The sequence below is a fragment of the Acipenser ruthenus genome, chromosome 11, assembly GCF_902713425.1.
Source record: "Acipenser ruthenus chromosome 11, fAciRut3.2 maternal haplotype, whole genome shotgun sequence".
Lineage (NCBI taxonomy): Eukaryota > Metazoa > Chordata > Actinopteri > Acipenseriformes > Acipenseridae > Acipenser > Acipenser ruthenus.
The window spans coordinates 4291019-4307445 of record NC_081199.1 but is presented as its reverse complement, the minus strand read 5'-3'; the positions used below and the strand labels follow the sequence as shown (position 1 = coordinate 4307445).

Genomic DNA, 16427 nt, shown 5'->3' with positions numbered 1-16427 from the left:
CGAGATCCGAATCTGATCTAGAGCGTCTGCATTCCATTATACTGTACTTAGGGTTGTGTTCTTGAAAGTTTAGTGCACTGTTGTTAAAGAAACGAGCAACCCATTCCCATCAATAAGAAGGTAAAATTATACAAGGATAAAGATACACTTAAATGTTGATGACTGAGGACACTCAAAAGCGCAGATCTTTGGTACAGTAGAGCGTCATTGTTAATCCTAACACTTTCTGCCCCTCAATGATGCCAATAAAAACGATTTCCGCCCCGCAGTGTGTAACATCAAATAGAACTCCATCAAAAGATAAAATTAATAGTTCCTATATTATAAGAACGCTGAAATACACACTCTATCCACATACATTACGAAAAAGACGAACTATTTATAGAGAAAAAAAAATCTAGTTTTTAGTTATAAGGGTAAAACATGGAGTTTAAGTAAATGTTAAGAGGAATGAAATCTGTGTATTCCCCCCGGAAGGCTTTAGATGTAAAACCGCGAGGATTAATGGCTGAATTCAGTGTATGGTTTTGTTTTTATTGTTTACAATTTTTTTTAATTTTCCTGCTCTGGTGGTAAAACGTCATAATTCCTTGACAACACATATTCAAGTATTGTTTCATGAGTATATTAATAAGAGAGCCGCGTTTTATAATCACAACATATACAATGTCGATAGTTTGGGTTCATTATTTTCGCAGTGCATAAATTGCTATTCGTTTTGAGTGTGTTTTACTGTTGTAGTGTATCGTTTATCAGGCAGGTAGGAAGGAACACTGTTCCATATATTAACCTAACTGGTATTTGTAATAATGGCAACTGTCAGCTAACTTTTAAAACAATTGGCCAATATGTTCAGTGTAGAAATACGTATTTTGTTCTCAGTTCGTGTGAATAGGCTATTCGGAAGAGTTTGAATTTGTATTGATATTTAGCCGCTGTATTCCCATCTCGTTTTCATATTATGGTAATTGGGGGGGGGGGGTAGATATATATATGGTGTAAATATCCCACCACCTTAATTTCGCGTGTTTTACACTTTCTTGCCGTGGTGAGCGAAGTCGGAGTTGTTTCAGCCCATTGCTTTTTAAATCTCCCTGTAATATTACATGATGTACTACCTGTAAATGTACACGTTAAGCAGGTAAAAGGCATTTTACGTATTTGCATACAATCGGGAAGCACATTTATTTTGACGAATTGCATAAAAAAAAGGCTATGCAGTTTTTCTAGGAATTGTAAAGGCAGTGGTTTTTCACGTTGTTGTTCCTCAGAGATGACACCGTTGATCAGCTTGGTGCTGGATTTAAACCCGCTGCTGCGGCGTTTTGCGGATTTCGCAGATTGAGCCGGGGAGAGAAAGGCAAAGCATGATGCGGGTTCTGTAATGAACTGTGAATCTCCAGTCAAGAGCAAAGCTTTAGGTGAGTCGCGCTTTATTTATTTAAGCATCGTTTAAATGGGGGGCATCATATCAAATATTCAGTGTAGCTCAGCATGCTATGGTCCTTGTCAACTTTATAAAGTCGGTAGGATGGCTGCCAAGAGGTATACTGTGTCACTGGGTAACAGCTGCATTCTGAGACCCACCATGCCCATTTTAAGCAATTAAAGAAATTACGCTTGCAGCTGTCAGCAATAAGGGCCTTTATAACCAGAAGAGGTAGTTCTGGAGTCTTGTTTCACACAGTTTGGTGCTCTGTAGTGAATGTGATTTCATTTTTCCCCCTGACCTAACCACTTTGTATGAGAGCAGTGAACTGTTGTATTAAAAGCATATGTTCATAAGTTTATTGCAAATGAATAGCATTGTATGTACAGAGATAAAACAAAACAGAAATATACTGTACAGCAACATGTCTGAATGTGCTCCATGATGGGTCTGTGCATGTGCTGTACTGTATTGAAGGGCTGACGGTTTCTCTCTGTGGCTGGTGTAAGCCTGTGCTTTCTGCCGTCCCTTCAGGAGTGAAAGATGTTTGGTGTGGCGCAGTCCTCCAAGTCCCAGTTCCTGGACAAGGCCAGGCAGGCTCGCGAGGAGAGGAAGGGGCAGCGGGAGAGGGAGAGAGCTGCCACACAGATACAGGCTCTCATCCGACGCTACCTCTGCCGCTGCCAACTCCAGAAGAAAATCAGGTGAGGTGGACAATTAGAATGGAGCCCCTACTGTGATCCTGGCATGGGATAGCATACCCAAGCTGCAGGCTTTCCTAAAAACTTTATTTTTTAGCACAGTGAACGAGGGATCAGTAATAATATTAATAAAGTTAAGGTTACCATATGACTCCTTGTACACTAGGAGAGTTTGGGACAGTTTGGGATTTTCAACTCACGTCCCAATGCATTCTGGTAAGTGTAGTCCTGCTGTGAAAGGTACCTGAGACAGGTAAAGCGTACCTGAATGCATTGCGATGTGAGTTGAAAAGCCTGAACTGTCCTAGTGTACGTGGAGTCGTATGGTAATCCTAAATAAAGTAAGTCAATGGAATTTAAAAGTTAGCACTCCCTTAAACTCTTTCCCTCTGGATACCAGTCTACCTCTGCAAACATATATTTCCAAGTTAAAACATTTGAGAAGTGTATTAAAGACATGTGCTGGTGCTGCTGTTCAGCAGTTCAATGTAACCTAACTTGCTGAATCTATACTTTCTTTTTTTCAGGAGGGAGGTTGATGAATTCTTTGATGGCTGCGATGCTGGATCTTCTAAAAGAAACGCACTTTCAATTTTTAAAATTGCAAGAAAATTATTATTTATATTCATAATGAAAGAAGATAAGTTGGTGAGTAGGACGCGTGTGTATGTTATTCCCTTCGTTTTAGCTGGGTATCACAGCATGAAACCTAACATTTTCTTTTGATGTGTGCTTCACGTTTCATTCTCTCTACTGTGATTTGAGCTAAGTTTGTAATGCTGTGGCAGGTAGACCCTCAGGACTTTGAAGAAATGCTAGTAATTGTAATCATAGTATCACAGTATGGCATATCTTTTATTTCTGTCCAGAGGTTTGAAAAACTGTGCCGCTGCATCCTTGGGAGCATGGAGGTGGAGAATGGACACAAGGTTAGTGTTGTACTTTACTGATCCCCTTTCTGCTGTCATTTCCACAAAGACAGCTAGCCCATTCCTCCATGTAGATGACACAGGCAGCGATCTGACATCCAAAAACCATTCGCGTGCTTCAAGCCTTTACACCTCTCACAGAGCTATACATTGTAAACAGATCTATGTTTCAGCAGCAAAAATCGATTAAGACATGTGCCCCAAGCTCATCATTGCCCTCTGTTTTTCCTTGTCTAGGTGTGGTATGTGTCCTTAGCACTTTCGAAAGACCTCACCCTTCTGTGGATAAAACAGGTAAAGGACATCCTCTGGGTATCCTGTGAGTTCCTGAAAAAGCTAAAGGTAGGTGGGACTATCTGTCTGTCTATCGTGTGTATTCCAAGAATTCAATATTAGATTTAATTGTTGTTGTCTTTATTTAAAGAAGTATTTTACTTATTTCAAACCACATGTTTTCATCTTTCAGCCGGACATCCTGCAAGACAACAAGATGGTGACCCTGTACCTCAGCATGCTGGTGACCTTCACAGACACAAGCACGTGGAAGATTCTCCGGGTGAAGGGTGAGCACTGGCACTGCGGAGTGGCACCTGTGCTTCACCATGGCATTGCTTTACTGCACCCTGCAATGCTTTTACCACATCACAACACACTCCTATTTTATAAGGGAAGTTCCTTACGATTTTTTTCTCTTTGATATAGGAGATGCCCTGCGGCCAGCCCTGAACCGGATTTGTGAGAACATTATGGGCCAACTCAATCAAAAGGGATTTTATACTATACTGCAGGTACCGCAAAGCCATTCCACCTGCCTTCAATGCAATACAGTGCATGTTATTACAGGACTTTAATGCATAATGACAAAATAGCCACGTTTCGAATCCGGTGTCACTCGTTCATTTCTTGCAGATTTTGTTAACAAACGGACTGGCGAGATCCAGACCCTCTCTTTCGAAAGCCACTTTAACTGCCATCTTTACTTTGGCGCTACGGTAAGAGAAGTCCTGATCACTGTGCGTGACCTACAGCTGGGTCCCCATAAAGCACAATCTGGGTTGAATTCTCAAATGTTGCTGTCTTGCAGCCCTCTGTACCAGATTCTCCCAGCACTAGTGTTCTCTGTTGATTTGCCAGGCTACTTGATGTACTGAAATTGCTAACTTAAGTTCTTTGTATGGGATTTTCTGGCTGCTACAATCCCAGTACTGAATTATCTTTATTAAATTTGCTACCTCCAGTCATTTTTAAGATAGAACTAAGTTGTCTGTGTGAATTATTTGTTAGAAAACGAAGCTGCCTGGTATTGCTGCTGAGCCTGTAGTAAATTTTCTGGCTGTTGTACTGCAGACTCCCTAATGAATTTGCTGACTCCAAGGCTTCTGGTTCGTTTGCTACTTGTGTCCAGTGCATTTCAGTACTCTGTTTATTATGTTATGAGCCTAACTTACAAGTTGACCAAAATGCAAACAAATATAGCCCCAAAAACCTGCTTGTAATGACCGCGAAAGTTGCCTGTACAATCAAAAATGTGGTTGTTTGTAATGGAGTGGGTCTTTCCCTGTGTCCTCAGGCCTGTTATTGCTGCTCACTTCTCTGATAACCTGTTGAGATCCTTGCTGATCAACATCATGTCTGTCCCAGCCATCGTCTCGCACCTCCACACTCTTACACCAGAGGTAATAAAACGTCATTACATTACATATCGAAATTCACGTGCACAGCATTGGAGAGGATTCACAGGCAGGATTGTTCTTGTGTGTTTGCAGTGCATAGCCATGATCCAGGCTCACGACCTCCTGCGGAAGTTCATCCTGTTTCTGAGCAGGGAGGAGCAGTGCAGTGATATCTGTGTGTGCCTGGAAGGGAGCCACACGCTGTGCCTGCTGGGTAAGCACCCTTCACATCCCGCACGTTTCACTCCTATTACATGTTAAGGTTAGAGTAATTCGAGAGATCAGAAATCAAAATGTTATGTCCCCCCCCCCATTGTGACAACTAAATTAACTCTAATGTGAGAGACAAGAGTGTGGTTCACTGGTTTTAAACCTTACCCTTGTGTTCTGTGAAACTAGAAGACCCTCCAGTTGCTGGAACCAAGGCAAGGCATTATGGGCAAAAGTGAAATCCGAATTCACTTGCTTGCCTCAGATTCTTAGCGATTTGAAGAGTTTTATATTAAACATGTTTTTGGGTGGTAAAATAAAGAACAAATATCTCAGGCAGTAATTCTGTAAATGGCTTATATTTGAAGAGCAACTGCACTTGTGGGACATCATGCTTTTACAAATATTTTTGCTGCTCCTTGAAGAGGAGACGGTTAGCTGTTAAGGTATACAGAGATATTTAGTTAACAAGCAGATTGTGCTGGGAGGAAAGATGGGAAACAAAAGCGTTGGATGCTTTTTTGTGTATCTGTCCATGGTGAGGATGCTGGTGTGTGTGTCACTGCAGGGAACCTGATCCACCTGGGCTACCTGACTGAGAAGGTGCTGGAGGACGAAGCCAACCACTTTGTGAGGGACCTGACCGACATGCTGTCCTACTGCCAGAGATACGTCTCCCAGAAGAAGTCCAACCTCACCCACTGGCACCCTGTTCTGGGCTGGTTCTCCCAGACTGTCGACTACGGGTCAGCAAGACCGGTTTAATTCTCCCAGAAAGCAAGCCTAGCCGCACTTCCACTGTCAGAGAGAAATAAGACTTTCTTAACAGAGCTGTAAGGTCACATACTCCCGTCTTCTTTAAAACCAACTACTCTGCTGACCAGTTATCTCAGAAACAACACCGGGCTGTGCATTGATTAAGCTGTTGCCTCCTTAACAGCAGTGTAAATGTTATGAAATTAGTAAGAAACAGCTTAAGAATACTTTAAAAGTGCAAGTTTGTTGTATATATCTAGTTACTTTTAATGGCCGTTTCTGCCAGAAATTAGAAATATTGCATGTTGCATCTCTGGAGCCTATCAAATGAAACTGCAGTACACTGCTCCTTTCCTTTAGCTCTGTCTGTCTGCCTGCTGTGTGACTGCACTAACTGGCCCTCCCTCTCCTGTCCCCCTCGGCGCAGTTTGAATGAGTCAATGCCTTTGGTCACCAAGCAGCTGCAGTACCTGTGGGGGGTCACTGTGATCCGAACGCTCTTCAGCGATGTGCTGAGCAAGAAGCTGGAGAACCAGGAGCCTGCTCAGTCAGGCGCTCAGTCATTGACACAGCAGACCAACCTACCCGTGAAGAGTGAGTGCTCACTGCTCTCCTAGTGTGCTGCACAGGACTGTCATCCCTTTACTGCAGGGGTGCACGATCCCAATCTTCGAGTTGTGGAGCCCATCTGTACCCACAAGTTAGTACAAGCTTATGGAGATTATTTTATTAAAAGCTCGTGTTCTTGTTTTCATTCCCTCCCAGGTCTCTTCAAGCGCGCGTTCCAGAAGTCGGCCTCGGTGCGTAACATCCTGAAGCCGGTGGGGGGGAGGCGTGTGGACTCGGTGGAGGTGCGCAAGGTGTGCAGTATCTGTGTGCTGTACCAGACCGCCCTCACCACGCTCACACAGATCAGACTGCAGATCCTTACAGGTCAGCCCCCCACCAGCTAAACCCATTCACTGGCTTGCGTTGTAATGAGACAGATTTCACTGCTTGTCTCTCTTCTTTACCTCAGGGCTGACTTACCTGGACGACCTGCTCCCCAAGCTCTGGGCCTTTATCTGTGAGCTGGGACCCCAGGGAGGGCTCAAGCTTTTCATGGAGTGCCTGAACAATGACACCGAGGAGTCCAAGAGGCTCCTGGCCATGCTCATGCTGTTCTGTGACTGCTCCAGGCACCTCATCACGTGAGCCTCCAGCCCATACTAGCTCTATACTAGCCCTGTACTAACTCTACACTAGCCCTATACTAGCCTGTACTAGCTCTTTACTAGCCAACTCATCACATAAGCCTCCAGCCTCTAGCTCTATATTAGCCAATACTAAATAGTTCCTCGTTGCATGGCATACATTACCTATCCCCTCCCTTGCACTGAAGAGTTAAGAGGAACAGCATGTGTTTGCCATTATTTAGACTCACATTTTGGATTACGTTTTGTTTTCCAGCTTAGCCATTGTGAAAAGCCCCCTTCTTAATGCTGTACACTTGAATCTGATCATCAGAAAGTATGCTCTTTTCTAATTTAACTACAACACAATGCCACACTTCCATGTAAAGTATCCTTCCATGCAAACACGGTTGCCCTTGTGTGGATGTACCCTGCGTCCTCTGATCTTGAGTGTGAATCGTTGCAGGATCCTGGATGACATAGAGGTGTATGAAGAGCAGGTTTCCTTTAAAACAGAAGAGCTGGTCACCATCTCCTCCTTCCTCAACACCTTTGTGTATAAAATGATCTGGGACGGAATCCTGGGTGGGTGCACCTGCCTGAAACTGGGCCGCTTTACATGTTACAGTGACTTCTTTGTTAAAAAGCAAACAATACATAGAATAAAACATCTGATGGAAACCAGGACAGTACCAATAAAATTATTTTGGCCAGACTAGTGCAAGTGCAGCTCAGAGCTTATTTAGGAGATCAGATTACGTATTTCAACAGAAGCTTCATTATTTACCCAGCCTTGTGTAGCTCTCTGAATGTGAAAGACATAAATTGGTAAAGAGTTTTAAACAGTTTAAACAACAACGATGTCCTGTACGCTGGACTCACGCCTGCATGCCTCCTCTTTGTGACTGTAGAGAATGCGAAAGGGGAGACCCTGGATCTCTTCCACTCGGTTCACGGCTGGCTGATGGTGCTGTACGAGCGGGACTGCCGGCGGAGGTTTGCACCGGACGATCACTGGCTGCGCAAGTGAGTTACACTGCCACCTAGGGGCTGGAATGAGCACTGCGGCTTATTACTTGGAGCTCCCGGTTAGAGCTGAGGGACGGGAGACAGTGTAGCTAAGCTGGGAGACAGGGTGGCCTAGCGTTAATATCCAAGGAACTAGAGACAGTCTGAGGGACTGGGCCACACACAGTGGTGAAGAGAGGCCCTGATTGTAATTATTGTTTTTCTTCTCCCTGCTCTAGAGACCTGAAGCCAAGCCTCCTGTTCCAGGAGTTAGATAAGGGAAAGAGGAGAGCCCAGCTGTTACTGCAGTACATCCCACACGTCATTCCTCATAAAAACGTGAGTAGAGCCACATCTGGAGGTTACATCTATACATCATGGATGGAAATAAGACTCCTATTGCAGAGCAGTTCACCCATCCCAGGTATTAATATGAGCTTCTTATTAAACCCCCAGGAAAACCAGGAATGCAGTGGGAGTCTTATTTCTATCCTTGATACATGTACATCTCTGTTAATCTTTTTATTTCTCTTACAGACCTAGCTTTCCCATGCTGTACTCTCCCACTCCCACAGACCTAGCTTTCCCATGCTGTACTCCCCCACTCTCACAGACCTAGCTTTCCCATGCTGTACTCTCCCACTCTCTCTCTTCTTGCAGAGAGTCCTGCTGTTCCGCAACATTGTAACGAAGGAGAAGGAGTCTCTGGGATTGGTGGAGACGAATTCGGCCTCGCCTCACGTCACCCACATTACCATCCGGCGCTCCCGCATGCTGGAGGTATGCATGTGTGCCGGTGCCCTTCTCTGCACACCTCTTCTAGTGGTCTGGAGAGCTTGAAAGTATTTCTTCTGGCGTGTCTGGCATTCATTGTGTTTTGTTCTTGTGTGTGTGTGCTACTATTACAATACCAAAATTAAGGTGGATATATTTTTTTTTTACTATCTATATAAATGAAAGTTTGTAATAAATAATAGTATTGGAATATTGATCCAGCTGTTAAATCTGCTAAATGAGTTGCTGTTGTCTTTGTGTGTGTGTGTGTGTGTGTGTGGTCGACTCCATGGGAACATGGTAGCCCTGGGGTGAAATGAAACGCAGGCTCTGAGTTCTGCGTACATGCATTGGGGTTTCCTGCAGTGAGCGTCTCTCTGCCCTGTTGCAGGACGGCTATGATCAGCTGCGCCGGCTGCCCGTCAACTCCATCAAGGGTGTGATCCGGGTGAAGTTCGTGAATGACCTGGGGGTGGACGAGGCTGGCATCGACCAGGACGGAGTCTTCAAGGAGTTTCTAGAGGAGATCATCAAGAAAGTGTTTAACCCTGCGCTCAACCTCTTCAGGGTACGCATCTTCCATTCGCTGTATTTCAACAGCTCTGGGTTTTGAAAAGGTTTTATCCTTGAGGTGACTAGTGATATCCAAGCGCCTCCTGCTTATAGAATAAAAAGAGGAGCAGGGTTATTATGACATTCGATATTAATGTGAGCCTGGATTGGAATCAGTTGTGTCCCATGAATGATTAAAAAAAATAATTCTAGGGAATAAATATCCGCAGTAATGCACAGGGTGTTTTGTAAATGGGTTTTTACTGTCTGCAGACGACCAGCGGTGATGAAAGACTCTACCCCTCGCCCACCTCCTACATCCACGAGAATCACCTGCAGCTTTTTGAGTTCGTGGGCAAGATGCTGGGAAAAGCCATCTACGAGGTGAGCTGGGTGCGGGGGATCAGTGGCGTTTAAAAAGAAACTAAAAGAAACTAAAACTGAGTGGTGAACTTGCTGTGTTTTAGGGGATCGTGGTGGACGTGCCTTTTGCTTCCTTTTTCTTGAGCCAAGTCCTCGGACACCATCACAGCACCTTCTACAGCTCCATCGACGAGCTGCCATCGCTGGACTCCGAGTTTTACAAGAACCTCACGTCGATTAAGGTAAGAACTTGCACTTTTATCAAGAGAATAAGCCATGTACAGGATTCCAGCAGTATTTGCTATTCTTTTGTCATTCCTGTAATTGCGGCAATAGTTTAAACCACACAATTGTATAACATATGTAGCAAAAATGTACATTTCTTACAAGCTTCGTTCCCCTTTCTGTGGAGCGCTGGTAGGAGACCGGTCCTGATGCGCCACATGTTCTGTTTTCTTCATTTCAGCGCTACGACGGGGACGTTGGCGACCTTGGTCTGACCTTGTCTTACGATGAAGATGTCATGGGGCAGGTAATGTGGTATCGGTCATTGCTAGAGCACCTCTTAATAGGCATTGTTTAATACTGTTTATTATTGAAATCCTAGCTGTGGACGGTAGACTGCAAGTTGAAGGTCCGAATCCACTGTTGTGAATTCTCCTGCTGATATCCGAGGTGGCTATGTGTGCAAAGGGAGTGCTGGGTTTTGTTCCGCTTGTTAAAGTCATGTGTTCTTGTGCTCCACAGCTGGTTTGCCATGAGCTAATTCCAGGAGGAAAGACCATGCTGGTTACCAATGAGAACAAGTAAGAATAAAATAACTTCTACCGTTGAATACCGTATTGTACATCTTCAGTCATTTTTGTGGATTTTGAGATTTACAGTAGTAGATCTTTTCTAGAAAAGATGAAGGACATGTCATGACTCCACAAGGCAAATGAATGAATGAATGAATGAGTTTGGTAAATGCTCTAAACTGTCCGATTGCCTGTGGTGTTTGTCCAGGATCAGCTACATCCATCTGATGGCTCACTTCCGAATGCACACGCAGATTAAAGAGCCGACCACGGCCTTTATCCGCGGCTTCCGCTGCATCATCAACCCCGAGTGGCTGCACGTGTTCTCCACGCCCGAGGTGCAGAGGCTCGTCTCCGGGGACAACGCCGAGATCGACCTGGAGGACCTCAAGTGGGTACAACCGGGGCAGGGCATGGGAGAGGGGGTATGAGCAGGATGGGTCCTGCAGTACAGTAGATTCACTCGTTTGTTAAATATTCCAGATAGTCGCTCACGCGTGCTCCAGAGCCTGTGTACTTGACAGTCTGTAAATGTGATTGAACGGGTCTCCTTTTTCCTACCTGTTTTTATCAGGTTTTAACAGCCAGTTGTGCCAATTTCAAATGAGGACAGTGTTACGTAATGGGTAGGAAAAAGGATGTTTATTTCTTTCTTTATTTCTTTTTTATTGTGCCTGTGCCTAATTCAGTTTTTTCTGTGTATTTTACAGAAAGCACACTGTGTACTACGGCGGTTTTCACAGCAGTCATCGGGTGATTATCTGGCTGTGGGACATTATGGCGAACGACTTCACTTCTGATGAGAGAGCCATGTTTCTCAAGGTAACTCAATGACACTGAGCGCAGGGTTCTTACAATACAGAGCCATGGAGATCGACCCCTAAACTGACAGCTAATGTTTCACGTTGCAGTTTGTCACCAGCTGCTCCAGACCTCCACTCCTGGGTTTCGCCTACCTCAAACCCCCCTTCTCTATCCGCTGTGTGGAGGTGTCCGATGATCAGGTAAGGGTGTTGTTGCATTGTATTATTACCCTTCATGTGAAATAGTTGGGTCTTGCACACAGAAAATCCTGACTTTTTTCAAGTAACGTTAGTTCTCGGTTACCTAGTGTTAAAGTAAAGGAAACAAAGTCATAACAGGCCACACAGCCCATTAGCACTGTGTTAGCCGGTCCAGATTAGACTAAGCAGAGCTGAGTTGGTTTCCCTTGTAACCTGAGGGGTGTCTCTCTCTGCAGGACACAGGAGACACGCTGGGCAGTGTCCTCAGGGGTTTCTTCACCATCCGCAAGAAGGAGCCGGGAGGGCGGCTCCCTACCTCCTCCACCTGCTTCAACCTGCTCAAGCTGCCTAACTACAGCAAGAAAAGCATCCTGCGGGACAAACTGCGCTACGCCATCAGCATGAACACAGGCTTCGAGCTGTCCTAGTGCACAGCCCAGGGCGAGAGCAGAGGAGAGGAGGGCAGGGCGGGGCAAGAGCCAAACAGCACTCCCCCATCACAGTCCAGCAAATACCAGCCTCTTGAAAGCCATTGTAAAGCCCTGGAGATGGGTCTTCTATACTTCTGAAGCAGCAGCCACCCTTGGAAAATCTTGGCTTGTGTTGCCATTGAGGCAGATTTTTAGCTGGAGCCGTGTGAACCCCTTTTTCTTGTGCCCCCCCCCCCCCCCCAAAAAAAAAGCTGAATTAAGTAAATGAAAGCGATTGGTTATTAATTCCAGTCTTTTGACTCTGTAAACATCAAGGCTTTTGTTCAGCGCGGATCAGAATACACCCTCACTCTCACACTGCTTATCCGAAGACTCAGAGGGGGGCTGCAAGGAGTGCTGTAGTTTATGAGCACCGGAAAGCAACGCAGACGTATTCTGGTTGAAGCAAAAGCCCTGTCATTTAGAGGCCTCAGTAGACTGCAGTTGCGAACCACTGGTTTTTATTTTTAAACAAAGCAAGTGCGATTTGGGTGAAATGAATGAATGGACTTTGTTTTTTTTTTAATGAAGTGTATGTCTCCTTTGTTGTGTAACCCCTCCCCCATAGAAGGACTCATTATTTAAAATAATGACCTCAGCCCCACTCCCCTATACATTACACTACTTTGAAACTCCAGTACGGTGCTGATTGATTGGGTGCTTGTATCACTCTTCAGATCTCATTGCACCTCTTCCCTTGTCGTGGATGTCTGTGTGACTGAATGATGTATGTCTTCTATCTGGATGTGAAGAGAGTTCTTCCGAGCAATCCATTGGGGTGCTTCCCTATTCTTTTGGATTTATTTTTATCGATCGGTTCAGTTCATCTCAAAATCCACAAGCCAACAAACTGACAAAACACACACAAGACAGGTGCTGGATTCAAATAATCTAACTGTATTGTTCTAGCATTGTGGAGTTCTCATCTTTGCTTATATTGCATAGATTCTTTTTTTCATTATTTATAAAACAATTAATTTAAAAAAAAAAATTAATAATAATAATAATAATAATAATAATAATAATAATAATAACCTAGAGCAAGTCGTATTTTACATAATTGACAAAGCCGCACATTGTGCACTGTAGGAACCAAATTGCATTGGTTCATGCAGCAGTGGGGAAGCAATTTCTAGCTGCCCTGAACCTGTTAACTATCCTGACTGACCTCAGTAAGGGAACGAGTTTATTAGTAAATCATTAAAACTGGCAACATTCATTCAAAAATAGGAACGCACAGCAAGCTAAGAAAACAAGAATGACATTGTTAGAACTTACTTTCATACATTCATGATCAGTTTTAAATGTGCTAGTTGTGCTGTCATTATGTTTTTTTTGTGTTTTTTTTGTAATATTACAATCCTGTGCATGTTTCCAGTATCTCAGTATTATTGAATGTTACAACCATGGAAGGTTTCCTGTGCCTCTAGAGCAGCTGGGATTGCACTCCAGGACCACAGTTATCCCTGTTCCAGATAGCCCTAACTGCACTCTCTAGGAATATAGAGACACCCAAATGGAAGAGCACCCAATTGTGAAAGTTCCAGAACTGACCTTTCCATGAAGATGTGACCCAATGAAACTGGATGTGTACAAGAGCTTAACAGACAAACTTTATAGTGTGGAGTATCAGTGAGATGTGATTAAATGCACAGGAGATACGCACACATCACTGGAAAGCTCTTGGACTGAGAAGTGCAGCTGATCTGAACAGCAAGATTGTTATAACAGAGGGTATGAAACTGATCCATTTCTTCCCTGTGTTTATCATTTTGGCGTCAACAGTTTCCTAGTGTATTTCAGGATACCAACTCCAGGTTGGAGCCATCCTATTTATACCTTGCTGAAGCCAAGATGGGCTTCAGTTTCATACTAAGCCTAATCTTCTACCACAAAGGAGGCATGAGGCAGTGGTTGTTTGTGAGAAAGGACTTCCCTGTGTCTTCTTCAAAGCAACGTTCACGTTCTCCATTGAACTAAAACATGTGTTCCTAATATTGATGATAAAGGACTTGGCCACTTTGTACTAGTGCTGTGAGGGAAACCTTCCTCGCAGCATTGAAGGATGTGCCCCTGTGAAAATGCTGCATTCTCTTTCTGGATGTCATGCACTAGCACTTAAAGGTGCCTGCTGCATGCTGGTAGTTCTAGAGCCTTGTTGCCCAGCAACTGGGCTTTCTGCAATGTCTGTGCAAAGTACCCAAGTGATTTCTAACCCTTCCTGCATATAGAGTACAGTATACATCTTGTTTGTCTCCTCTGATTCCATTGTTTTACCCCAGCTGCTGGTTCCATTACGCTGTCGGAAGTTTAATTGGTGTAATTTTTTTTTTGACGGAACCAAGCCATAATCTGGGTAACTCCAGTGGGAATAGAAAACAGGCCCAGTGCACTGCAATGCTGTTGAGAGAATGCTGTTGGTCCTCTGCAGTAGATCAGGTGTTGGTGTGCTATTACATGCAACCCCCTGCATGAACTTTGCATTGAAAAGCACACAGTCACTGGCTCGCTGTTTGGATTGGGGAGGTGGGAAGGCAATTCAATTGACCTTGCATTGCATTCCCACCCAGCTCTAAACCCCCCCGTCCACTGCAAACAGATCGATGCATCTCAGCTGTGCTGTGTTTCAGTGGAAGTGCTCAGTCACATCAGACCTGTGTGTAGAAATGTGTGTTTTTTTTTAAAAGACTCTTTGTATTGACTGCATCACAGTGCCACGGAGAAGCTTTTCTCTTGATTGGTTTTGCAGGATCGTTTTTGCACTTTTGAGAGTGCAGAGTGCAGCTGTTTAATGGCAGTTGTTCTTCAAAAAGAACATCAACATGTAAGCAATAGACACCATTATCACAGCCAGACGTGTGTTAATATGCAAACTGTGCACTGAACGTCCATAACGCATTCTGTGTGTTAGGGTTTGGGGGGGAGCATTGTTGGATGTGTTTGATCATGTTTTGGGGTACCTTTCTGGGGAATCCCCACCGACCCCAGTGATTTGGGGGGCTCTGCATGCATGATTGTGAGTGAGGTTTGTAAGAGACGGGAGACGCATTGTTTTTAATTTAAGCAGTCCCCTGGAGGTCCTCTAGGACATTCGGAGTCCCCTGTGTGCAAGTTTTATTTATTATTATTTTTTTGATCCCCTGCAATTTATCTTCCTAAATGAGTCTTCACAGGTAAATGCAAAGTAGTGTGATCTTTGGGCATTTTGTCTTGCAAGACTGCAAACCGACCCCTTCACTTTCCCCTCTTGTGCACCCTCTTTTTACAATTCCTAAAAAAAACCCAGACATTTTAACACTTCAACCAAGCTAGCATCCCTCTTTTATACAGTGTCATTAAAAACGTTGCACTATGTGAATTGCTAGTAGTTTAAATAATGCAATTTCAATGTAAACATTTTGATTAATGTGTATAACCCATGTGTATAACCCCCCATAAATAAAAATGTTACTGCTGTAAAATATTAATGTTATTGTTTATGAGTAGCTACCCCTGTGGTTTTCTTAAATCTATACTTTACAGTTAACTCTGTGTGTGCTGTGGTTTTTCTTCATCGAATTCATGTGAATTAGAGCAAATACCATATAGAGTAGAGTAACCTCTTCACCCTTTACAGCCCCTCTTAAAATCAACACTCTCAAAGGCTAGAATAAGCTTAAACTGAGAAGAAACCAAGTCAAGTAGACAAATGCTTCGGCTAGGGCCTTCATCAGTGTACAGATTTCTCATCTCACTTATTGCCTTGAGCAAACATCCATCAAGACATCCTTTAACTCTTTCATGCATGCACAATTGAAAATAGCTGGAAAAAAGTAGTTTTGGACACATTAATAAATATGTTTTTAATTTTTTTCCATGGCTTTATATGAGGAAATAATGGCATCCTCATACAAGGTCATCATGCATTTGTGTCTTCCATATGCCCCCATATAAAGAAGATAGATATATATATAGATATATATATATATATATATATATATAGATATATATATATATATATATATATATATATATATATATATATATATATATTAATCGGTGCTCATATGAGGTTGCCATGCATGAAAGGGTTAAATTGCAAAGTGCAAAGCAAAACTGCACTGGGGTCATGCTGGATTGAGCCCAGTGACATGTGCGACGTATTGTGACGAGCAACAGACACGGTTCAGTGGTGTATGTCACAGAAACTTCAACTGGACAGCACACACCTGTCTCTACTTGAACAATAGGCTCTGAACTGCATGGTCCTTCTCATTGTTCATATAAGACCACTCACACATGTTTTGTCAGTGTAAGAGAGACCTGCAGCCAGCCATGTGCAATCCAGCAAAGTGGAAATGACAGGTAAGATAAGGGTCTTCAAGGCAATGGAACACTTTCTCGGTTTCTCCTAATGGTAGCAATGGTATTCCAGATCAGTGGTTATGAAGTTCAATACGTCTTGAGTTCAGGCCTCCATACACTGATAACAAACTGATAATAATGATATATTCAGTGTACCCGGAGAGCTTCAGGAATATGTTGCTATAGTCTATGAAAAGATGACCAATCTGATGACCAGGGAACGATTAAAGGGGCAGAAAAAACAT

General features: G+C 43.6%; 1 protein-coding gene across 3 annotated transcripts; it reads left to right on the top strand.

Moving 5' to 3' along the window:
- Nucleotides 1-339: 339 nt before the first annotated feature.
- LOC117426320 (ubiquitin-protein ligase E3B-like) lies at nt 340-15299 on the top strand. Of its 3 annotated transcripts, none has more exons than XM_034043778.3 (28): nt 340-519; nt 1272-1421; nt 1964-2133; nt 2658-2778; nt 3000-3059; nt 3297-3401; nt 3526-3622; nt 3762-3847; nt 3969-4051; nt 4630-4735; nt 4826-4946; nt 5511-5688; nt 6126-6292; nt 6464-6631; nt 6717-6888; nt 7337-7455; nt 7782-7896; nt 8118-8217; nt 8539-8658; nt 9044-9220; nt 9478-9588; nt 9672-9809; nt 10034-10099; nt 10315-10373; nt 10573-10755; nt 11075-11186; nt 11276-11368; nt 11605-15299. In XM_034043778.3, the coding sequence occupies exons 3-28, from the start codon at nt 1973-1975 to the stop codon at nt 11794-11796; spliced, it is 3210 nt and encodes a 1069-aa protein (XP_033899669.2). In that variant the 5' UTR covers nt 340-519; nt 1272-1421; nt 1964-1972; the 3' UTR covers nt 11797-15299. The 3 variants fall into 3 exon arrangements, with proteins under 3 accessions (XP_033899669.2, XP_058888947.1, XP_058888946.1); XM_059032964.1 differs by having other exon boundaries at nt 340-760; XM_059032963.1 differs by having other exon boundaries at nt 340-1421.
- Nucleotides 15300-16427: the final 1128 nt, after the last annotated feature.

Coding starts and splice junctions, on each gene's coding strand:
- LOC117426320 (XM_034043778.3), top strand. CDS start 1,973: ATGTTTGGTGTGGCGCAGTCCTCCAAGTCCCAGTTCCTGGACAAGGCC. Junction 2,779..2,999: donor TAATGAAAGAAGATAAGTTG/GTGAGTAGGACG, acceptor ATTTCTGTCCAG/AGGTTTGAAAAACTGTGCCG. Junction 10,100..10,314: donor ATGAAGATGTCATGGGGCAG/GTAATGTGGTAT, acceptor TGTGCTCCACAG/CTGGTTTGCCATGAGCTAAT.